The 25,436-nt window shown below is 49.3% G+C and overlaps 1 protein-coding gene and 1 non-coding gene across 2 annotated transcripts in view; one reads left to right on the top strand and one right to left on the bottom strand.

The window, feature by feature from the left end:
* Nucleotides 1–2,419: 2,419 nt before the first annotated feature.
* Trnaa-agc lies at nucleotides 2,420–2,492 on the top strand. Its single transcript has one exon. It is a non-coding gene; the product is annotated as a tRNA-Ala (tRNA).
* Nucleotides 2,493–4,260: 1,768 nt separating this feature from the next.
* The window catches only part of LOC8032986 (cytochrome P450 2J4-like), a 38,598-nt gene continuing 17,422 nt past the window's right edge, over nucleotides 4,261–25,436 (bottom strand). Inside the window, exons 7-8 of the mRNA XM_029995709.2 lie at nucleotides 24,106–24,293; nucleotides 4,261–4,552 (exon numbers count right to left, since the gene is read on the bottom strand). Coding sequence (XP_029851569.2) covers nucleotides 4,374–4,552; nucleotides 24,106–24,293 — 367 coding nt within the window. The 3' untranslated portion in view covers nucleotides 4,261–4,373. The remainder of the gene's footprint in view (nucleotides 4,553–24,105; nucleotides 24,294–25,436) is intronic.

Below are 25,436 nucleotides of genomic sequence, written 5' to 3'. Positions count from 1 at the left end.
ACGTGCAATAGACCTTTCCCGAAAATCCCAAGAGACCTTGCAACGAGGGAAATTGTGGCTCTCTTCGGATCTACGCTCGGGTGCCGGCTCGAACGCTTCGCATATCGTGGTAGTAGCGCAATTCACTCTTTCTTATCATTACAAGCTCAGAATGTGCAAAAAAATATCAGTGAGCTATAAAAAAAGGTAATTACACCCTCTGTTTTGCTTTCCTTCTGCGTTCTCCGCGTTCTGAACTCACGAACTGCTAAACCAACGTTAACTTCGTCTTCGCTTTCTGATAATTCCTCGTGCCGTACTTCAACACGTCGCTATGCATAAAGTATACACGCTGGGGGCACCACATATATATCTCCGAAAGGTCTGTTACTCATGCATCACGTAGCTTATTGAACACTTGGGACCGGTTCCTTTCAAACAGGCTTGCTGCAATGCCCCAAGTCTTTTCACGATCAGCAGCGATGGCTCCCGCTCCTTTCCTTTGAACCGCATGGAAAAATTGACACTTCCCTGGACCACCAACTTGCGTTGTGAATACGTCTGGAAAGCGATTTACGTTTAAGTCCATGCTGCCATTTAAAGATGAGGGACACATTCCCTTTAGAACAATTATGGACCAAGCAGTTGTAGTGTCAACTTCTATGCAGATGGGAAGTTCATTTAGTTAACTTCTACAATTTCTACCCAGGTTTAATGAAGTTAAGGTTCTGCCTTTGACCTGTATCATTTCAGACGATGACTGGATCCCACTTCCGGAGCGTGGTGCTTTTATTTGGCTAATTACTGACGGCATGCATGTATGGTCTGTCCCTTTCCGCCACAGAAACGGCATGTTCAAATTTATAGCTACTTGCGTCGTGCGCAACATATTCTAGCTGTACTCGGAGATGTCTTCCCTGCGCCAGGGTTGTGACTTCGTATTGATGAACCGTTTCATGCCTTGTGTGGGTCGTGTTTGTCAATGTGGCGAACCTTTGCCGTCTCTGGAGCCCGGAAGTCTGGGGTTTCTCGCTTGCGATTTGTGGCATGCGCCGCAGCAATCGGAGGGTTTACATGCGTGGCAGAAGACTGCACGCTTCATGGCGTCCACGATCTGATCAGCCAGCAAGTAGAATTAGTCCAGCTGCTCTCCGACGTCTTTTCATTCTTCCAATGTTAACGCTGGGTGCTTCCCCTGTTTTATGCTCATTGCGACCAACGAGCTCGAGTAAACTTAGAGCGCTAAACCAGCGGCCAAAAATGGCACCCCCCCGGTTGCCGCCACCTTGCCTGTTTGCCACATTAGTGTGTAGGCTGCAACGCCACCCACAGACCCTTTCTTCTCATCAAAATAAAAGAGATGGCTCGAGGCGCAGCACGCGCACGCGCCTCGGAGAGCGCGTGCAAGAGAATGCTCTGAAGCTGCCATCACAGGCAGACACGTCGTTCGCTTGTCTCGTTCTATGTCCTCACTTTAAATAACGTGGCAGGGCCTCGCGGCCCCCCACAAGTGATCACGTGACGCTGAGATGGCTGCGCCCAGAGGTGGGCCAGATAAGATTGTCCAGATCACGGTCAGTAGATGGGCCCTCTGGGGCTGCTTTTCAATCTTACTTGAATGGATCCGAGGCATTCCGGCGGATCAAGTCACGTGACAAGACAGATACAGCAATGCTGGACGCGGGTAGGTTTTCGAACGCAACGGGTACGAGCCCTTCACCTAGGAGTGAGGCAGACGCTGCGTTCGATTTACTTGCACCTCCTGCACCGGTGAAGAAAAGTGTTGACTTTTCTGCACCGGTCCGCCATTGGGCACCCTATGGTTTGAAGACCGGTGGCTTCGCTGCGTTTCCATAGGAGTTAAGACTTTTTCTTTTTTTACTTTTTCCTCAGGTAAGCTCGCTCTTTGCAAATTTTATAGAAAAAATGCACCACCTGTGGCCAACGCTGTACAAAATCAGAACGCGATAGGCTAAGAAACCGAATTTTTCGTTTGATTTAAAGAGCCTGGCCGCTCCTTGGATCACCCGATAAAAAGACTGCTCCGGAGCTGTTGGCGTACGCACATTTTTAGCGTAAGATCGTTTCGTGAATCTTGTCTTTGTTCTTTCGCGCATGACACTGCAACAATAACACGCCGCCTTCCCTCGCCCCAACACAGGACACAAAAACCAGCAGCAGGCTCTCCACAAAACGTTATATATATATATATATATATATATATATATATATATATATATATATATATATATATATATATATATACAAGGGACGAAAATAATCCCCTTCTCCAGGGATTATTTTCGTCATTCTTGTCCAGCTCGCTTGCACCTTTGCATTCAATTGCATTATAATCATAACCGTAAATTGCAAGTTTTACCCTTGTTGGTGTTAGACTGGTGGCAGCTAATAAAACCCGTTTGCTCTACTGACGGCTAACCCTTGGTTAGCTCAGTTGGTAGAGCGCTCCACCAGCAATGGAGAGGTCCCGGGTTCGATACCCGGACCAGGCGGATTTTTTCGGTCGCTCACCAGTCACCTAGCTGTGTTTGGATATTTGTGTTTGTCCTTTGTCCCTCTTGTTCTCTCCAGGGATTATTTTAGTCTTTCGGCACAGAGACACGGCACTTCGGCATGCCAAGGAAGCTTTGAACGCGTCGCCAGACCGGCGAAACTTGCTTTCGACGAGTTGTGCCTTTTTCCTGCACCACTGCGCTTTCGTAAAAAAATTCCACGTGTTCATAACGGCAAGTCTCAACGGTACACACAGAGTCTTAAAAAACTTCTTCGGCGAATGACGACGAACGAGGAGAAAATGTGTCTTTAGCACGCTGGAAAAACGCAGCGAAACGCTACTAAAACGACAAAAATATACCATGCAAGATGGCCGTCCGGTGACCGCCTTCGCGCTGCAGCGAACAGCGAGGATGCGCGATCCAGCAATTGTCATGGAGAGATCAGTTATATGCTCGATGCCAGCAATGCTCACCCGCTGTCTGGCCGCTAACCAAGCCGGTAGAACGTTTTTAATATTGGTTTTAATCGGGAATGCGGCGTCGGTTTGACGTGATAATTTGGGTATGACCGTATTTTGACCCCCTAAAGCGATATGAGCCATTTCTATAGGGTGGAATGTTTGCGTGGAGTTGCGATTATTTATGTGAAAAGAAACAAAAATACGTGTTGGCTTGCTTTATGTTTTATTTTCTAGTAAGTGTCAAATAGTTGTTGATAAATATATATGAAAAAAGGCACTAGTATATTTTTAACAAAAAATAGTGGGATTGAAAGTTCTTAGTCGTCACCAGAAATAAAATAAGTCTGACAAGTTGTACTTTTTTTTAAGTGGTTTGTTTTAGTCATGCATGCGAATAACGTTGCAGATTTAATAACGTCGTTTTGTGCCTGATTTACGTGGTAAGATTTTACTTGCGTGTTCGCGATTACGACGTCACGTGTGCTGCAGAAAAAGAAAGGTGGACGCTGTAGTGCCCAGCGTCGCTGCTGCGAAAATAGCACCCTGGAAATCGGGCCATATTCGTACCGTTTGTTGCGCCAAGCGGGACCTGATGGCGCGATTCGCTATGTGTGGCCGCAGCACTGTTTAATCTTACTTCTTCTACTTGTTCCGCTAATATAAAACAATTAATACAGCGATCGGTCAAATGCGGTTACTGGGTGCTCCGTTGTTTTCTCTCCGAGCACACTGTACCTCTATCAGGCACCTGAGCAACCAACCTCGGTCGGGCAATCCTGTAGAAAATAAGGTTCACTAAACGGCGAAAAATAACGCCTTCGTGTTCCACCGCTAAGGCGACATTCCTAAGGTGTAAAAAGCTCAACGTTTTGTTTCGATCCCTAGGAGAAGGACTTGGGTGAAACAAAGACGAGGGGTTTGAGGGCGGACTCTTCGGCCGGGGTCACACTGCTAATACGTAATTCATAAGACACCCTGCAATCCATGTCCGAGGCCTTCTTTGTACGACATTGATCATACACAAACTGTCCTCAGACATATTAGAACATGCTTCAAAGACGTCTGAGACGTGACCGCATAAATTCTTTCATCGTGTCTACAGGGAACACCGTGCCTTTTGTATGATATATGGGCAGTGTGTGACTACGGCTTTATGGTTTCTACTCGAGACGGCATGACTAGGATTATAAACTGGGAACGGTATGTGTAACAAGCAAGGAACAGTGAAGTCATAGTGTTATACAACCAACAGCGTCAAAGTTGACAGTCGGGCGTTACTCTAATGCCGGTCCATGAAACCAGAGTAAACACGACCACAGGGCTCCGATCCCACTAAAACAATGAAAAGCCCGTACTCCCCCACCCCCAACCCCCTTCTTCTCTTTACAAAGGTTCTGTAGACGCCCATAGTGTTGCGTCATCGCGGGCAAAAAACGAGCTCCTGAGGCTTGGGCCTCAGGGTTAGCCCCAAGACTTCGTCGACCACAAGTCTGGGACCGTTTGGCGGTGGCTCGACGTTGAAGTGCTGCAGGAGCGTGGTGAAGTAGATGAAGACCTCCACGTTGGCGATCACATCTCCCGGACAAGACCGCTTGCCTGCGATCAATCGCCAAGTGAATTACGGGAGTTGGCTTCGATTTTATCCAACTTCGTTTTTTGACGGAGATTAAAAAAAAAAAAAGTTGCTTCTAGAAAGGGGAAAAGAAACGATAAAGAAATATATATATCTGAATATATATATTTGTCGCTGACTAAACTCTTTGTATAGAAACCCTATTGAAAATTCCATCAAGGTACGTAATTTGGGACACTGACTGCCAGTCAGCAGCCTTGGTGGAACGTGATGGACCATCAGACTTCATCTGATGGTCCATCAGATGACGTCTGACACCCACTGCCAAGGGAATTTCATCAACAAGGGCAGCATTTATATAAGAGTAAAGCTATACGCACTCATAAATATCGCCAAATGTCTCGATAAAACAAAATGTTCGAGAAAAAAAAAAAGAAAAAAAAAAAAGCAGGACACCCGCGGATTCGAACCCGCGACCACTTGCGTACAAATCGCAGATCCTAACCGCTATGCTATGGAACTTTTTTTTTTTTTTTTCTCTCAGACGTTTATTTACAGCATGTTTAAAACTATAATTTACATTCTTGCGTTACACTATATACAGGTAGAGCTCTACATTTCCGTTTGATTATATACAAGCGATGCGTTACAATATATACATGCAATGCGTTACTTTTTCGTTACATACAAGCAGTGCGTTTCATTCTCGTCACATTATACAATAGAAATTTACAAAACCACAATGCTCATCTCAAAAAGGAAGGTGTCAATGACACTTTCTTGGTCGACTGGTGCTGTCGTCGATTATATAATATCAGGAGAACGACTAAGATTTTTTACGACGTCTTTCCATTCATCATTTTCATCACAGCGTGCCAATATGCCCTGACCTACTTGAATGGCAATATTTTTAAAATTTACCCAGGATGGCTTTGCGACACCTGCTTCATTATCCACTTTACGCGTTTTCCACAAACTGTAAAGACCTAGAACTACTAAAATGTCTTGAATGGTATCGAGGTGTTCGGCGAAATGCAAGTAGCGAAGATTCGTCTCTTCCACTTCAAAGTCTTTTTTCAGCGTCCGTTTGAAAACATCCCAAAAGAATACAGCGTCGACACAAAGAATAAAGGCATGGGTGAACGTTTCGGTAACTTTGCAAAGTCTACAATTAGTGCTACCGTATGTTTCCATCCCGCGTAGGTCGAGCCACTCCTTTACAGTTGTGGTACGAGAGTGAAATCGATAAAAGAAAGTTTTACACTTCGGTGGTATCGGCATTAGTTTAACCCTTTTTAAAACATCCGGTTTGCAATTTAGTGGAGGCCCATAAGGAAAAACACGAAATACAGGATCTGGGAACAATGAAACTAGCAGATGTTTGGTTAGCTTCTTTTTAGTGCACGAGGCTAAAAAGGCTTGGTCAAACCTTGTTCTTAGAAATTCCAATGTGTCCGCTACTTCCTTATAAAATCCTCTTAATGATATTAAAGCACATGTGGTTGTTGAATCATCACCTGGTGTTGCCATATATTTCGCTAAGAAGAAATGCTTGCACAATTCTAAAAAAGGATGCTGTTCCTGTGCAAAAAATTTCCATCTGGCAGTTAGCTGCCTAACAAAAATATGACCTAAACCAAGTCCTCCGTCGTGAATTCCTCGAAACAAGTTTGACCTCCTCATTGGCTCGTATGGTGACCTCCAAATAAACGTAGCCAATATTCTGTTCAAAAGATTGACCGTCGTCCTTGAGCAATGTATAACCTGCAGAAGATACATAAGTTTTGACAAGAGGAAAATGTTGCATACAGCAACTCTTCCAAAAGTAGATAGATATCTTAAACTCCACATATTGGCAGCTGTTTTAACATTTTTTGTTACTGTGTCCCACATAGGCTTGGGATTATCCATTGCGCTTAAAGGGACTCCTAAGAGCTTTGGCTTCGTTGTAGACCATAGTATGTCCTCAAATGTAGATGGTGTCGATCCCCATTCCCCGCACCACGAGCCACAGCTTTTCTCCTTGTTTACTGACGCACCAGACACGGCACAGTAGTTAGAAACGCATAGCATCGCGTTTTTTATGCTGGGCTTGTTGGAACATACCAGCACAAGGTCGTCAGCGTAGGCAAGAAGCTTGATTTCGCAGCTGTGAAGGCGAAAACCTTGAACCTTGCTATCGTTTATGATGTATTTGCAGAGGGGCTCGAGATAGAGGTCAAAAAGAAGTGGTGACATAGGACATCCTTGTCTAACCGAGCGTTGTACTTGTATGGATTTTGTAAGAGCTCCGTTAACAATCAATTTCGTTGAGATTCCAGTATAACAAAGTTTGATTCCACGTATGACGTTTTCTCCTACTTGCATATGTGCGAGTACATCGAAAAGAAACGAGTGTTGAACTTGATCGAAGGCCTTAGCCAGATCAAGTTGTAGAATAGCCACTGATTCTGGTGTTCGTTGGCATATCTCTATTATGGACCGGACGATGTGGAGGTTTGTTTGTATATTCCGCCCTTTGATGGAACACGTCTGATGGTCTCCAACCAAAAACGTTATCACGCTTTGTAAGCGTCCGGCGAGTACCCTTGCAAAAATTTTATAGTCGTTGTTTAGTAAGCTTATTGGTCGATAACCGTCTACTCGTTGAGTCTTGTCTAGATCTCTAGACTTCGGTATCAGTACTGTGTGTGCCTTCCGAAACGATGGAGGTAAGCATTCGTGTCGGTATGATTCCTCAAAAACGTTTAAGAGTATGGGTGATAGTTTCTTGCTCCATTTTTTGTAAAAACTGGTCGGTAAACCGTCTGGTCCTGGGGCCTTTCTAGACTTCATTTCTCTTATATTCAGTTCGACTTCAGCCACGTCAATAGGAGTATTTAGAATCTTAGTCATATCTGGTTCAAGTTTTGGTAGCTCTAATAAGAGGGAGTCCTTCATTTGGGTTGGTACAGAATGTGGTCTTGCAGCAAATAAATTCTCGTAGTGCGAAACAAAGGCATCTTCTATTTCCTTTTCATCGTTCAGTGCGCGACCATTTTCGTTTAATGTCATTATCCGTTTCTTCTTGATATATTCTCTCTCCACGTTAAGGAATCTTTTTGTTGGTTGTTCTCCTTCTATTAATTGCAAAGTACGCGTTCTTACACCAGCACCTTCATAGCGTATTTTATCGTGTTCTTTAATTTGTGTTCTTATATTCTTTACTTCATCCTTGTATTTTCCAGGCTCTTGGCACTCCAAACGGTACAGGTAAAGGATGTCATTGTTCAGACGCCTTTCTCTTATTTTTTCATGATACGCAACAATTGATGATATTTCTATTGCTATTTTTCTTATCTCCAATTTAAAAGATTCCCATTTTTGACACCAGCCTTCTTTGGTGCATTCAAGTACCTCTAGTGCTGATTCCACACCTTTTATAAAGTCGTCATTTTCAAGGAGCCTTTCGTTCAGTTTCCAAAGGGACCAAGACGGTTGTTTTCTATTTCTCTGCGGTGTTTTTACACCTACACGCACTTGCACCATGCAGTGATCAGAGAAGAATGCAGGGATCACGTTGTAGTTACTTAGTGCAGTATTAACTGACCCAGATACATATATTCCATCTAAACGTGCATGGGAAGACCCTTGAAAGTGTGTAAAACAGAGTGCGTGATCTGTTGCTGAATCTATCAGGTCGCAGTCTTGAACCAATGCTTTTAAGGCTTCAGCGCTTGGATCTACGATGGTTAGGGATGGAACTCTATCTTTCTTATTTATTACACAATTGAAGTCCCCAAGCAGAATCACGTTAAATCTTGTGTTGGCGTGAATTCGAGCCTGACAGAAAAGGCTTTCCCTTTGCGCTGCGTTATTGTATGCATACACAACAATTATGCGCCAGGGCTGGTCTTGCAAAATAATGTTAGCTACCATTAGACGACCACTGTCAGCCCCTTCGAGAATACTACACATTTTGTACTTTAGTTCTTTCTTAAACAGAATTGCACACCCTGCAGAGTAATCAACAGCAGGGCAGTGAAACAGATCGTAGAAATCCTTCCACAAACTGCATCCCGAAAATAAGGTGTTTTGTTCGGATACTTTTGTTTCCTGCAGGGTCACAATGTCGCTGTCATATTTTTGTACAAAACGAAAAAGTTGGTATTGTTTTTTCCTCGAATTTATCCCTCGCACATTTATGGTGGAAATTGTGAAGGGACTTATCTGGGTGGTCGTGAGGGGATTCCTATACATGCTTTGGGTCAAGTTCGGAAGCTGCCGGGGAGGTTGTTTTTCGGTCTTCGAATTTGGGTTTCACCCGCTGTTCTTTGGGTTCCAGCCGTATTTGCGGCTCGGTGGAGTCCAGCAGGACATTCATTGCTTCCGGTTCTCCCGTCAAATTCTCGCTGGTGTCAACCTTGGCTCTTTTGCAATGGTGTTCTTCCTTCTTGGTCTCTGCCACCTTCGTGTTTTGCAGGGATTGCTTTCGCAGCCCTTTCCCTTTGCTTGCAGTAGCTTCTCTAGGTTCTTCTTGCGGTGTTGGGGAGGTGCTTTCGTTGCACCTTTGTTCCTCCGTTGGGCTTTCGTTGAGGCTGCAAGGAGGGTCGTTGTTCTGGATTGCTAAATCATCGCCCGTTTGCGTCCGTCCGACTTCCTCATTGAACATTTCCTCCACGTCCATGATATGTTCGCTATGATCAGCGTCCGGTGTTGCGTTTCCCTGGAGCTTTGAGGCGTACGTCACTACGCATTCGTCATTTGTGTGACCAAATCTCCAGCACTGCGTGCAGCGAGGAGTGCAACATTGCCGGCGGATGTGCCCGATTCCTTTGCACCTCAGGCAGAGCGGTGGTCTTCCAGGGATGACGACGAGCGTATTGGACCCGTACACGTTCAAGAGGTGTGGAATCTTGTCCACCGTGAGGTCCTGCTTCAGGACGAGGGTCACTTCTCGGGTTGTTGTTTGGAGATCCTCGAGTCCTGAAAATCTCCACGTTTCTCTCCTCATGTCCTTGACTGTCCCGAACGGCTCTAGAACCTTCCTCACTTCGGAGTCTGGCATAGGAATGGGCAGCCATAAGAGCTTCATCTTGATCTCTTCTTTGCATGGATCGATTATTATGCACTTTTTTCCTTTGATAATGAACTCTTCGTAAGCTTTGATCTTGAGCTTTGCTGCAGCATTTCCGAAGGTCACCATCCATACGTGGCTCATTTGATACTGGCCTAAGCCCAGGACGTCCTTCCGATCAACGATGGAAAATATTGCGTCCTTAAAGTCGCTTGCCTTGTACGGCCTTCCGGTGATGTCAGCATGTAAGAATAGTGAGTTGGTGACGAGCATACCTTGCGGTAGTCTTGGAAGTATAACCTTGTAGTCGGAAGATTCCGATGTCGTCTTGTAAACCCGGCCATCTAATGCCGTCGTACTGCTCCCGATGGAGCTCATCTTTCCACTTGTAGGTGACTTGGCCACCTTACAGTGCCGTTTAGGCGAACAGGGTAACCCGGGAGAGCCCCGGGCCCCTGTTATTGAAATAAATCGCAGACAGGAAGAAAAGGGCTTCTACTCACAATCACTTCTTCTTCCTCCCCACGCTATGCTATGGAACCGTTTTCGAAACTCGATTTCACTAATCGTTTTATACGAGATGCTTCGGCTGCAAATGCAGTTAAGCCGTCAGCATGTTAGGCAAAGCACTCGTACATCACTCGCCGTACTTCAGTTCTACTCACCTGCCATGTAGAGTACTTTCGCGTCGTAGAACGATCCTTTTGTTCGCGCGTCACCAGCCCAGTAGACCTGGTACACCTTAATAATAATAATAATAATAATAATAATCTTTATTTGCAAGAGCAATGTAACACCGGGTGGCTTGCGAGGCGATGACAGAAAGGCGAGAGCCCGTACACTAGAGTGCCTGTCAGCCAACCACCCGGGGCATGAAATAACAAAACAAACAACAATAACAGAGAACGAATAAAAACAAAATGATACCGAACAATGATCATGGCGTAGAATCAGTTTAGGTGCTTTGACCGCGAAAATGCACGGCGCAAGGCAGCGGACTCGTCACGGTTGTTGGGGAGTGGAGATCGAATCGACAGGGGAGCCGCAAGAAAGTCTCTGAGGGCGGCCGGGAGTACGGAGTGCGAGTGGCGCACTGTTCGGGCGTGCAGGAGTTCTGGCTGCCCGGATCGCTTCCCGATCCTGATGCATGAGTGGAGGTGGGTATCACTCATGGACCCGTCGAGCAACCTACAAAGGAGCCCAACCCGAGCCACTGTCCGGCGGTGGCAGAGGCTTTGCCACCCAAGGGCCCTAAGGCGAGCTTCATATGGCGGCACAGGAACTTGCCGGCCCAACATCCGAGTATGAAGTTTTCGAGTAGCCCGGCGCTGCACGCCCTCCAGCCTGTCGATGAGGTGAGCCTGGAAGGGTCCCCACACGGAGCAGCAGTATTCCAGACGAGGCAGGACTAAGGCAGTGTAGAGAGCGCGGAAAGTTTCATGTCCCCAGTTCCTTGAGACACGTGTGACAAAGCAAAGAGTCCGCCGGGCCCTGGACACAGTGTCTGCAATCTGAGGTGAGAAGTCCAGAGTTGAACTGAACACAACCCCAAGGATTGGGAGAGACTGAACACTAGGAATGGGAGAGCCTGACAAGTAGTATGCAGGAGGAACGGTGGAACGGCTGTTGGAGACTCGCATTGCAGCACTTTTGTGGAAGCTAATTGAGAGGCAGTTCGTTCTTGCCCAGCAGTCAATCTGGTCCAGGAGACTCTGGACACCCGGCGTGGAGGAGGGTACGTCTGCTGGGGCCAGAATGGTGATGTCGTCTGTATATTGCACCAGCAGACACTCTTGCGATGAAGGCATGTCGTTCACATACAAGAGGAATAATGTGGGCCCCAGTACTGAGCCTTGGGGTACCCCTTGTTTTGACCGAGCGGGGTCCGTGGTGGTGGAGGGGCGACTCGAGCCAGGCACTGGGCTGGAGCTCAGCAGGGACAACGATGAGCAGCGATCTCTCTCGAAATGTACACTGTTTATTTACATGATGTACAGTTGGTTCAAGACCAGAGAAGATATTTGCTTGTCAAAGTTCGCTCATTTTAAACACTTGGTTCTCCCTAGGTCCCTAGGTAGGGACCCCTACATCGGCGGATAGTCGGCCAATCACAGAAAGGTGTCTCGTTGAAACACCGCCCCACATTCCATTATTACGCACACTGAGCCGCCGTAAACACTTCACCGTCGGTCTAGACGGCGCCGAGAGTCTCACCAAAACACCGGCTCGTTGGAATTCACGCAGCTGGTCAAAACACCGTCCGGGGCCGAGACGTGACGTGCCGACATTCGACTCTTCGTGTCTACGCGTTGAATGAAGGCGTCCTGATGATTTCATCGCCCCGGATCGTGCCCTGGTGTGAAACCTGAGATGTTGTTTTCCCTCTTCGGATGCTATATCCAGACGTGTGTACACGGCAAAGTCTGGCTATATCACGGCGCCCGTCTGGTGCGTCCGCGGGGCAGGCGTGCTTCCGAAGCGATGCTTGCGCCAGGCTCGCTGAGTCAGATGACCTTGAACCCGCGGGAGGCGCTCGACGAAAACAAACGGCCAGATGTAGACATTGTGAACATGGTCCGGGGGCCATTCATAACAGCTCTCCGCCGACGGGGAGACGGTCTAGAGGTTGAGCGGTCTGCAGCTGCTCTGCCGAAAGCCGTAGAACTGGTGCTGTCTCCTGAGATCCCAGCTCTTGCGCTGCAACTTGGGTCACTTTTCCACCACGTGGTTAGCTTGCGACTCTCGGAATCACAAAACACGAAACACGGGAAGCAAGCGAGCGTCCACCCCGCCCGGAAATTCGCCAAGTGAAAAAAAGAACATTGTCACTAATATATTTCTCTAACGTGAGTGCGTCACGATCAAGGTAGGACAATACTGAACTATAACTTCCTTACGAGAAACCAGCCTCCATAAAATATCAGGTTAAGGTACAATAAAACGTAGTAAAACCGGACTCCCGTGAAAATAAAGCCACCAACTATTACTGAAGTAACACCGCGTCTCCTATACTGAACAAACGTGTTAGAAGAACAAAACTTGGCTTGCATGCAAAACGCTCTGAAGCTGTACAAAACGGTATTACCGAGAAAAGGGAAAGAAAAGCCCCAAACGCATCTTACATATCTTAACTGATATAAGCTTAGCTCCACTTTTCTATCTGACGAGTGCGGATGGCATTCGAAGCAAGGCCAAAAATTCAAAATCTATACAATCACTGGAAAACTCTACAAGCTTTTTCAAGAACGGTTTTAGTACATGCGACTTAGGGTGTCGGCGTTAGAATTCAGCTTTCCTGGCTTGTAAGTTACGCGGAAGTTAAATTCCTGCAACGCTAAACTCCACCGCAGGAGCCGTCCGTTTTTGGGTGACATCTGCTGCAGCCATGTCAGAGGACAGTGGTCCGTTTCGAAGGTGAACATGGCACCTGCCAGGTAACAGGACAACTTTTGCGCGGCCCAGACCAAACAAGCACACTCCTTTTCAGAGGCGCTATACGCCTCCTCCCTTGTGGTTAGCTTGCGGCTCGCGTAGAGGATGGGGTGCTCCTCGTCCTTGATTTTCTGGCACAAAACCACACCCAGTCCCCGGTCGCTCGCGTCGCACTGGACGAAAAATGGCTGAGCATAGTCAGGTGCTTTTAGCACCGGTCGCCGCGTGAGCGCGGTCTTTAGGTTCCGGAAAGCCTGCTCCATTTTCTCGTCCCAGATGACCTTGTTGGGCTCATGCTTTCTGAGAGCATCCGTGAGTGGGCTAGCTGTCTGAGAATAATTTGCGATATATCGCTGGTAGTATCCCGTCAGGCCTAAAAACGAGCGGATCTGCGTTTTTGTTTCGGGTCTCGGGAAACCGTCTACGGCCGCTACCTTGATTTCCGAGGGTCGTCGACGCCCTTGTCCAATGACGTGACCTAAGTAGGTCACCTCAGCACGCCCCAGCTGACATTTTTCGGCTTTTACCGTAAGGCCCGCTTCACGTAGCCTACCAAACACTTGACGTAAGTGCGAAACGTGTTCTTGCCACGTTTCCGAAAAGATCGCGATGTCGTCGAGATATGGCAGTGCGAACCCCTCCATCCCGCGAAGGACGCTGTCCATGAGTTTTGAAAAACAAAATGGGGCGTTCTTAAGCCCGAAACTGAGCATCAGCGGACGGAACGTTCCGAGTGGTGAAATAAATGCCGCATAGCGGCTTGCCCGTTCCGTCAGGGGTACCTGCCAATACCCGCGAATCAGATCCAATGTGGAAATGTACCTGGCTGCACTTACACGCTCTACCCTCTCCTCTATGTTTGGGATGGGGTACGTTTGGTCTCTGGTGATCGCATTTAGTCTCCGATAATCGATGCACGGGCGAGGATCTTTACCCGGCACTTCCACGAGTATGAGGGGAGAAGTGTAGTCACTTTCGGCGGCCTCTATAACTCCGAGCTCAAGCATGCGTCTGATCTCTTCGGCTAGTATGTCACGTTGTCTTGGAGAGACCCTGTATGCTTTCGATCGAACTGGGGTGCCGTCTGTGAGTTCGATGTCATGGCACACCAGATCAGTACGACCAGGTCGATCGGAAAACACTTTATCGAACTCCTCGATCACATCGCGCAGGTCGCTCACCTCATCTTCAGTAAGAACTTCAGTTTTTACTGCCTTGGCCACTACCGTATCTACATCGTACAGTCCCCGTTTCCCCTCCCATCTAGGAATATCCGTGGGAACTTCCTCCGGTGTGTTCCAAGCAAGGCTAACCTTCTCTTTCCTCCCCACGTAGGGTTTCATCAAGTTAGAGTGGTAAATCGTTACCTTCTTTCTCGTCCCTCCTGAGTCTACAGCGTAGTTCGTGTCAGAGAGTTTTTGGAGCACTTTGGCTGGGCCTTCCCATTGCACCTCCAATTTGTTTTTCTTTGAAGCTCTCAGCAACAATACCTGATCTCCAACTTCAAACTTTCGGGACCTGGCCCCCTTGTCATAGTAGAGTTTCGCCTTGAGTTGCGCCCTCTGCATGTTTGCCTCTACTACTTCCTGCGTCTCATACAAGCGATCTAGCAGCTTTAGCACATACTCCACCACCGTCGGGTCTTCCCCGTGGCCCTCCCATGATTCGCGAAGCATGCGCAATGGTGAGCGCAGCGAACGCCCATACACGAGCTCGGCCGGGCTGAAACCCGTGGCCTCGTGTGGCACGGTGCGCAGGGCAAACATGGTGGCCGGCAGACAAGCCTCCCAATCTGTTTTCTGCTCGAAGATCAAAGCGCGAAGAACTCGCTTAAAGACGGAATGCCATTTCTCTACAGAGTTTGATTGGGGGTGGTACACTGAACTGTGGACCACGCGAATGCCACATTTCTCCAAGAAAGTGCCCGTGAGAGCGCTAGTGAACACGCTGCCCTGGTCCGATTGAATTTCAGCGGGAAATCCGATTCGCGCAAAGACAGACAGTAAGGCGTCCACTATCTCCGCCGAACTCAACTCTTTCAGAGGACATGCCTCCGGGAACTTTGTTGCGGGGCACAGTAGAGTGAGCACATACCTGTACCCCGATTTGCTCGTGGGCAGTGGACCCACTGTGTCTATGACCAGCCGGCGAAAAGGCTCAGTGATCAGCGGGACGAGCCTCATCGGTGCTTTTTTCTTATCATGTGGCTTCCCTACCCGCTGGCACGTGTCACATGATCTTACGAAGTTTTCCGCGTCGCGAAAACATCCTGGCCAGTAGTATTCCTGAAGCAGCCTGTCTTTGGTTTTCTTTATGCCAAGGTGGCCCGACCAAGAGCTCCCGTGACACAACTCCAAGAGATCCGAGCGGTACTTCTGAGGCACGACCAATTGGTCGAGGTTCCTTCCTTTACGATCTTTGTAAAGGCGATAGAGTACTCCGGCCCTCATCTGATACGAGATGTTCCGCTTACTGATTCCCTCTTTCGCGGTGTCGTACAGTACAGTAAGGCTCGGATCACTCTTTTGTTGCTGCATCAGAACCTCTCGGTCTACCTGAAGCAAGGTCTGAAAACTACGCGAGGAAGGGGAAAGCAGAAGCCCCCTGTCGTCCCCCGTTTCGCAGTCCGCCCCAGCGTCTCCGTCTACCCCCTCCGTGTTTTGGCTTTCCGGGGGTTCTTTGGCCGCGCCTCCGCGTTGCGTCGGCATCGTTTCAGTTTTGTTGGCAGAAGTAATCTCCTCTTTGTCGGAGGGAGACGGACCGTCCGAGGTCGATCTACACCTCGGTGACACTTCCTCCTCTCCCCGACTCACTACCTCTGCGGCTATTTGGCGCGCTTTTGCCCTCGTGAGTGCCTGCACTGCCCTTTCGCTAAAAACGAGGCCCCTCTTCCGCAGTATCTGATCTGATTTGTTCGAAAACAAATACGGGCAACTAAGCGACAAATTCCGAGAAACAGCTGCTTCGGTCTCTAGTTTCCCAAAGGGACCCTCTACACTGACGCGAGCAATGGGGAGGCAGACTTTCTGGTCTTCGACTGCCTGCTTAATCCAGGCACACTCCCCCGTGTAGTCCCCGGGCCTAACCAATGACGGGTGCATTACATCTATGGTTGCCGCGCTGTCGCGAAGAACGCGGCAAGGCCTTCCATTTACTCTCATGTCATGCACGTAGGGCTCCAGAAGCCTCATGTTCTCATCGTCATCGGCGTAATGAAAGACGACTTTTGGTTTCCGGCAACCCGCCGCGATATGGCCACTTTCTTGGCAGTTATAGCATACAAGCGGCTTGCGTTTTTCAAACGCCTTTTTTTCCTCGGGCTTTCCCTTCTCATTGAACCTGGGCTCTTTAGAGCCGTCCTCGTTTGGAGACTTTCCTCCGTGTCGCCTACTTTCCCCATAGCTGTCTTTGCCGGCCTTTGCCGCATGCCATTTGCCGGTTCCATAGGGCTTATTAGGCTCTCCTCTAGCTTCCCTCTTGAGCGGGCGCTCCTCTCCCGCTTTTCTGCGTGAAGCGTACTCCTCGGCCAGCTCCCCCGCCCTCTCGACGGTGTTCACGTCAGGCTTGTCCTGCAGCCAGAACCTCACAGCGTCTGGGAGGCAACGGTAGAACTGCTCGAGGGCCACGCATTCTACAACCTTATCGTGCTGCCCGTAAACGTCCGCGCTTTTTAGCCACTCAATCAGATTTGCACGCAGGTCATATGCGAGCTCCGGATATCCCTGCTCTGGTTTCTTTCGCATGGTACGGAATCGCTGGCGAAAGGCCTCTGTTGTGAGGCGGTACTTGCGGAGCAGGCTCGCCTTTACCTTTCCGTACTCTTCGGCGTCCTCCCTGCTCAATCGCGCGACCACGTCCGCGGCCTCACACGGGAGGAGCGTCAGCAGTCTTTGCGGCCAAGTTTCTCGCCCGAAACCCATTTTCTCGCAGGTACGCTCAAAGTTCACCAGAAAGAGACCAATGTCCTCTTCTACTTTGAAAGGCTGCATAAGCTTCGACATTTTGAAACCCTCGACTTTCCCTTGACTGGAGCGCTCCGAGCTAGCCTGCCCGCTGTCGAGTTTCTTTTGCTCCACCTCAAGTTTTTGACGCTCAATCTCGATCTCCTTTTCTTTCAAGTCCTGTTCCCGCTTATTGAAATCGAGTTGCTGCTGTTGAAAATCGAGCTCCCGTTGTCTATTGATCGCTCTTTTCTCGACCTCTTCCCAGCTCTCCAAGATCTCCTCATTTTCAAAACCTAATGCACGAATCTTATCAATGAGCTGCTGCTTTTTGGTAGTTTTTGCTACTTGAAGTCCCAATTCCTCTGAAAGCTGGAACAATTCCGGTTTCTTTAATTTTTCCCACTCCATGCCTGCCATGAATGCCACTCACGCTCGGGTTATCTCTCTACTGAGAATTGTTATCAAACACTCTTCTATAGTAGCCCCCTAAGTTCGCCAAAACGTCACTGACAAATTCCTAGTTAAGGAACGACACTTGGCGATTTCCCGAACGAAATGAACACTCACCGACCTCCAATGTCCGATGCTCGTGAGACCATCTCCACCGCTGCCAACCAGTTGTTTTGACCGAGCGGGGTCCGTGGTGGTGGAGGGGCGACTCGAGCCAGGCACTGGGCTGGAGCTCAGCAGGGACAACGATGAGCCGCGATCTCTCTCGAAATGTACACTGTTTATTTACATGATGTACAGTTGGTTCAAGACCAGAGAAGATATTTGCTTGTCAAAGTTCGCTCATTTTAAACACTTGGTTCTCCCTAGGTCCCTAGGTAGGGACCCCTACATCGGCGGATAGTCGGCCAATCACAGAAAGGTGTCTCGTTGAAACACCGCCCCACATTCCATTATTACGCACACTGAGCCGCCGTAAACACTTCACCGTCGGTCTAGACGGCGCCGAGAGTCTCACCAAAACACCGGCTCGTTGGAATTCACGCAGCTGGTCAAAACACCGTCCGGGGCCGAGACGTGACGTGCCGACATTCGACTCTTCGTGTCTACGCGTTGAATGAAGGCGTCCTGATGATTTCATCGCCCCGGATCGTGCCCTGGTGTGAAACCTGAGATGTTGTTTTCCCTCTTCGGATGCTATATCCAGACGTGTGTACACGGCAAAGTCTGGCTATATCACGGCGCCCGTCTGGTGCGTCCGCGGGGCAGGCGTGCTTCCGAAGCGATGCTTGCGCCAGGCTCGCTGAGTCAGATGACCTTGAACCCGCGGGAGGCGCTCGACGAAAACAAACGGCCAGATGTAGACATTGTGAACATGGTCCGGGGGCCATTCATAACACCCTGAGGTGACAGCGAACTCATCGGAGGCCTTCCCATGAAACAATACACGGTGGGAGCGACCGATAAGAAAGCGGCTCAGCCAAAGCAGCAGGGGGCCACGAATACCGGATTGTGCAATTTTCTGGAGGAGGATAGAGTGGTCGAGGGAATCAAAGGCGTTGCACAGGTCTAGTTGAATGATATCAGTTGGGGAACGGTTATCCAGGTTATTGCTTATGTGGTGAACAATAGTAGCGAGAGCTGACTCACAGCTTCGGTTGGGCCTAAAACCATGCTGGGAGGCAGAAAGAAGGCCGTTGTTGTCCAGAAAGCGAAGAAGGTGCTGGTTGATGGTGCGTTCGAAAGTGCGGCAGAGGATAGAAGTAATAGAGATGGGCCTGTAGCTGGAAGGGTCGTTGAGAGGTTTCCCTTTACCCTTGTGAACTGGTGTCACAAGGGCCTTCTTCCACGCGGAGGGCACGTAGGAGTGGTCGAGAAAGGATTGGGAAAGTGAGAGCAAGGAGAAAGATAGGTAAGGGAATAGGGACTTGATGAAAGTAGGGGCGAGCAGGTCAGGCCCAGCACAGTGGGAGGGCCGGATCAGTCGGGCAGCTTCATGCAGGTCGTCGAGAGACAAGCACAAATTTGGAAGGCAGGTTACAGGTTGGGAGGTGGAAGCTTCGATAGTCTGCACAAGAAGGTCGGGATCTGGAGTAGAGGAGTTGTGGCTGAAAGCAGAGGAGAACTGTGAAGCGAAGAGTTGGGCTACGTCCCTGGGGGACGTGATGGGGTGATGGTCTCTGGAGAAACAGGGACGCTGTCGGCTAGACTGAAGCCCATTGAAATACTGCCAGAACAGCTTAGGGTCCTTTTTTGCCTTCATAGAGATGGTGTGGGCGTAAGCACTGTGAGCACGAGAGATGGCAGACTTGATTGAGCGCTGCAAATCTTTAGCACTCTGAAGTGAAATCTGGCACTGTGTACGAGCGGCACGTTTGAAGAGGGCTCGTTTCTGGCCAGCCATTTTCCTGATTTCGGGGGTGATCCAAGGGGACCTCTTCCTTCGCGTGGAACTACGCGAGCAGGGCACGCATTCTTTCTGGATGGCGCCAACAAAGTCGCACCAGAGTTCGTAGTTGTCAGCGCAATCGTCCCCAGTGGTAAGACACCAGGGTGCAAGATGGGCTAACTTAGCCATATGGGCATGGTCGGTCCGATAAAAGTTCCACAGAGTCCGTGCGAACCGGCCTTTTCGAGGGAGACAAGTGGCATACTCAACCTCTATTGCTTGGTGGTCGCTCCCGGACAGGCCAGGATACACGTCACAGGAGAGCATCCGAGTGATGTCTGTGGTAAAAACCAGATCGAGAAATGATGGGGCACGGCCCTGCGCAAGCTGGGCTTGGTAGGTGGCAGAGCGGCACACCTGTTGGAGGCCCACAGCAGATGTGACGTCAAGGAGGATATCATCGGTGAGGTCGCTAGGATAAGGTTCTTGGCGGCTCCACCAGTCAATATGGGAGTTGAAGTCGCCAAGGAGAACGACATCCTTGTAGCACTCGAATCTCACGCGAGAGAGCGAAGCGTCCAAGAGTGAGTACGATTCTTCGCGGCGATTGGGTGGGCAGTACACACAAGCAAGCAGAACAGTCCCACGCGGGAGGAACACCTCCACGAAGACAGCTTCGAGGTCAGAGGACTCGAGATCCTCCCTGCGATTAACGCAGAGACTGGACGGTGTTGCGATGAGTACACCACCACCCTTCCCGTGTCTGTCCTTCCGGAACACCGTGTAAGAGGGATCGAAGAGCTCGCTGTCGTGGACCCCGGGATCGAGCCAAGTTTCCGTTAGGAGGATGACGGCAGGACGTGCGAGTGATGCGACAGTGGCTTGGAGGTCGAAAATCTTGTTTTTGACACTACGGCAGTTAGTGTACCATAGCGTCAACCCCTTGTTGACACCAGAAGGATGGGTCTGGTTTCCGGCACCGACCCGACGGCCGTCCGCGATGTCGGGGGTTGGCGACGGTAAAAGGGGGCTTGGAGCTTTGCTAGGGACGTCGAAATAATCGTCCGAGAAGTGCGGCAGCGAACACACCATGCACAACCACGGATCGCTGCAGGAGCCCAGTCGGCGGTATTGTCCCAGCGACATGTGGACGCAGCCGCGGTGAAACCACCCCTCACAAGTGTCACAACAGAGAGCGGCTTGGTTGTCCCGTACCCGCTTCGTGCAACAGGCGCAAATAGTTTGCTGCGGACCCGGGTTGGGAGCGATATCGCCTGCGAGAAGCAGGCACCAGACGATGTGGTGACGAGGAGTGTGCATCGTGAAGCCAGCGGTGGAGGACCGACGGCGATCCGGCGAGTAGCCCGGCCGGTTAGGCCTAAGCGACGGCGTAGCCCCAACGGCAACCCAGCTGGAGAGGGGTGGGTAGGTCTGCAGACGGGTCAGGGGATGCCTGGAACGCTCATGAGTCTCGAGGCCCGTGAAGTCGTCTAGACGTAGCTTGACTAGCGCAACAAAAATAAGGCAGAAGCGGAGCCGCGAAAACGTGCGTGCGGACGCCATGCTTGTTATTCCCTAGCCCAGATGAAACCGCTTAGAGAAGCTTGGGGTTTAGCGTCGCTTGCCTGTCGACGGGTAGGACGAAAGGCTGGTCTCCTTCGGGGCTCAGTAGGGGCTCCTCCACGCTGGCGGACACTTCGTCGGCAGCGAACAGCCTGGCGTCGCGATCGTTCTCAGAGCTGCGAGGCCGCTGGTTGCCTCCCAGAGCGAGCGACGTGCTCAGAACTACACCGCTAAAGTCCCTTACATCGTCGGAACTCACAACAGGCTGGGTCTTGTCGGGTAGAAATTCTACTAAAACATAGGTCATTGTAGAACCCTGGCAGGATCGACAGGTTGGAGCAAGCGGGCAAACAAAACGAGTCGAGAGCGATCGTTCATGAAAGCTCGGCGAAGCGGCGAAGCCTCTATGGGCGAAGCGAAGTGTCGTTTTCGACGCTTCGGCGGGCTTCTGATCAAGGTTGTCGGTCGGTTGCGTGTCAAATATCTAACGTCAGCGGTTTTATGGGCTCACGTCCCGAAATCGTTTTCTCGTGCATAGATTACTTTTCGTATTCATAGATTTGACGAAATAGTGGTGTCCGAACGAGCTTTACGTCCTTTGACCGTACGTCTGTCTGCACGTCAAAGCTTTCTGACGTACAATCAGAGACAATCGATGTACAGTCAGAATCGCCACCAAGACATCCTGATGGAATTTCGCGGCGGCCGACTGCCACCAGGAAACCATCAGAAAGCCGACAAGCAGAGTCTGACTGGAGTTTGACTGTCGGTCAGAGTAACTTGTTGGCCAATCAGACATGCTTGACGTACAGTCAGGCACAGTCAGCGGTCCACTAGAAAACATTGACTGCCAAACAGGGTTACATTGATCGATTTTTCCTTCGGGAAGATAACGTGAACATTTCTTGCACCGCGTTCGCACTCGCAGTCGAACCGCGTTCGCAATGCGGTTGCGAACGCGATTGCTTAAAGATTCAATGCGCCCAGAAACTGAGGGAGAGGATTGGACGAGAGCGCAGAGGAGACGGCAGAACGCCGAGCTCTGATTGGAGGGATTACTGGGGTAGACCTAAGCCTACCTGCCCTTGTCTCCACTGCACTCGTCGGACGCGTTGGAACGCAAGAGTCAAACGCCGGACGCCTCTGATCCGGGTTCTAAAGCGGTCGACGAGTGCACTGGAGACAAAGGGCGCGTTAAGTCCGCGCTCCTTTAATCCTACTCCGACGCTCCGAGTTTTACCGCCGAATTCAGAAACCTCACTCAAACTACACACAAACTGAAGGGCCCCTCCACTTCCTCGAGGAAGGCGCAAGGGCCGGCGCTCGCCAATCGCGATGACGGACAGGTGGCCGCGATTGGCCAGCGCCGGCCCTCGCGCCTTCCTCGAGGAAGTGGAGGGGCCCTTCAGTTTGAGCGTAGTTTGAGTGAGGTTTCTGAATTCGGTGGTTATACTCCGAACACAGCAACTAAACGACGCAAGGAGCACAGGAGCGCGACACACCGAGGCTGCGTTCCAAACCTATAGATATATACTCGAATGAATCCGAGTTACCCTGGCACTTTATGGTCACGTGTCATAAAAAATAAACGAACGCTGGACGCGGGTAGTTTTTCGAAAACTCTCTATAGAGTTAGATCGAGTAAGTTTTGAAACACGGCCCGAAACTATCGACGAGCCACACAAGCTCCTTGCGACCGCATGGTTATGACGAAACAGGCTTCTCCTGGATACGGGGGACATAAGCCGAAATTCTTTCGAACATAAATGAATTAGGCCCGTGTGGAACGGCAGAGTCTTAAGCAAAAAAGACTTCGGCGTTATGAAGTTTCTACGAACGCTTTTAATATTCCTAGAAGGTTTGAACACTCGCTTCATGCACATAGGTAGAAAGTCGCCTTGGCCGATCCAATCATTGAGCACGCATGTTTATCCTATTTAAATTAAAGACAACAATCTTGAACCCTCTCGTCGACGAAGGAAACCCTCAAATTTGTCAGAGATTCCGTGGTTCCATCTCGCAGACGGAAGCTACGCCGATACCGGCATACCGTCGTTCAATAGCACGTAGGCGAAGTTCCTTACGGTCTAGCCTTGTCCGGCGTCCGTGCTCACATCGATTGCCATCCCAGCTGTCTTCTTAAAAAAAAATATATATATATATATTTGCGCAGTCGACAAGATTCGAACCTCTTGCGGGGAGACCTCAATGGATTTCTAGTCCATCGCCTTAACCACTCGGCCACGACTGCGGGACGAGTAGGGGGCTCTGAGATGTGGTAGTAACTCAAGAGCTGGGGATGTCATGGATGAAACGTTGCATGTAGCCGCTCAACGTCTATACAGGAGAGGGCGCTGCGGTCAAATGCGTAGATCATCGCGTTAAACTTTGCATGCATTGGCTCAACGTTTATAGACGAGAGGGCGCTGCGGTCAAATGCTCAAATGCGTATACAACCACGTTCCATACCACACATTCTCTTTCTGACATGGACGAAAACGAACGAAAAGCTCAGCATGCTGCGGCTCAGCGTCTACGCAGACCAGGCACGTAGCCAGGGGGAAGGCCCATAGGGCCCGGCCCCCCCCCCCCCCCCCCAAAAATCTTCCATTTTGCTGGGACCTCCTCTCCCCCCTCGCCCTCATACAGCATTTTGTCATGGGCGGCCTCCCCCCCCCCCATCATCCATCACGGAGCGCGAAGAAGTCAGTCGCGCTCCGAGAAATTCTCGGTGCAGGAAGAGCTCTCCAGTGTCAGTCTCCGGTGCATGGCACTCCTGCCCGTTGAGTGAAAGGAGCGCCAAACTCTCGCGCTCCGGAGCACCAAAGGCTGCTAGCTTGAGGTCTACCCAATAATCCTTCCAATTCGTGCTCGACATTCTGACCTCCTCTTGTCTCCTCCTCTCCCTCGCTTTCTTGGCGCATACAATTTCACGTGCGTTTGAATTTGAAAACGAGAAGATCCGCTTCGCGCTTGCCATTCGAACGCCCGTGTAAACGCACCTATATCGAACGAAATTGTTCTGTTTTCGAAAGTTTCGTAGCTTGAAAAGTTTACAGAAATCAAATGTGAATTTGTGTTTTCTGGATGGGCTGCGCTAGAAGGAAACGCACGCGGACGTACACACACACGCACACGCACAAACACAAACACACACACATGCACAAACACACAAACACACACACGAACACATTTCCGATCGCCTACAGAGTGGCCAATGGAAGCGGACAGCCGAGGACTCACCGTACGAGAACGGGATGAAGCAGTCCGGCTTCACTGCCCGGGTGCCACCGTCCACGAGGAACCGCTCCGGCCGGAAGCACTCCGGGTCACCCCAGAACTTGGCGTCGTAGAACACGGACCAGAAGGATGCGATCACGACGCTGCCCTCAGGAATCACGAAACCGCCCACGACAACGTCCTTGCTTGCACTGCACTTGCGAAATCGGAGGTAAGAACAAGGACAAGGACAAGGATAACAGAGTCAAGGATAAGCTTATGTATTTAAAATTCTCAATGGCTGACCGAGTTTTGCTTTTCAGATAAGCGGAAAACTGAACCTGCCCTTTCTCGAGCATTCGTCTTTTTTTTATGCGTAATGTTAGCTTGCTAGGGTTGTTACAGGAGTGCACAAAGCATGAGAATACATTTGATAAAATAAACGAAACGCCGACACTAAGACAACAACAGTGTAAAACATACACGTGAAACATACGTGAATACACAAAAAACGTCCCTACACACACACGAAAAACAAAAAAAGTGGGACAAGTGTTTGATACATTTATAAAAATACACAGCGCTCGACACTGAATTCATAAATCTTCAAAAAGTCACCAAACAAGGATGCATAGAATATAATCACACAGAAAAAAAAAAGAAGAAATCTAATGATTTTACGTGAATATGATACACTAGTGGGCGGGCTAATTTTTATCAAAAAGGTTTAATAGTCATTTTTCAATAAAATTAGTGTATTTGCTGTTGTTAATTCTTGATGTAGGCCGTTCCAGCCTGACATAGGTCTTGGAAAAAAGGAGTATTTATGTGGGTATCATTACTTGTTGTACATAGTTGCTATTGGTTCAAGTGGTTGCCCCTGAGGGGCCTGCTTTGCCGAGCAGCTATCTAAGGGTCAGTATTAAAATTAAAATGAAAATATTTTAGCGTATAAAAAATATTAGGCGAGCTATTTTTCTAGAGTCACAGAGCTCTGGAAGGTTTAGGCCGTTAAGCATTTCCGGCACCGATTCTCTTGTTTGATATCTCGACAATATAAATCTGGATGCCATTCTTTGTATTTTTTTAAGTTTAGTTATCTGATGGGCTCTAAAAGGATCCCAAATTAAAGAAGCGTATTCTAGAGTTGGTCGTATTGCAACACTTTTATTCCCCGTGGAAAAAATACAAAAGAAGACATACTCATTTATACGACCTATATCACATTATTCCATATGAAGGAACAGTATGACCCATTAAAAGAGTTTTTTGTAATGAAGAACGCACAAGTAGGTTTGACGTTCGACCATGGTTGTCTACAATGTATTCCCTGTCAGATTGCACACAACTGTCAA

The sequence above is a fragment of the Ixodes scapularis genome, unplaced genomic scaffold (genome assembly GCF_016920785.2).
Source record: "Ixodes scapularis isolate PalLabHiFi unplaced genomic scaffold, ASM1692078v2 PGA_scaffold2__306_contigs__length_199485367, whole genome shotgun sequence".
Taxonomy (NCBI): Eukaryota; Metazoa; Arthropoda; class Arachnida; order Ixodida; family Ixodidae; genus Ixodes; species Ixodes scapularis.
This window is presented reverse-complemented; position numbering and strand designations above follow the sequence as displayed.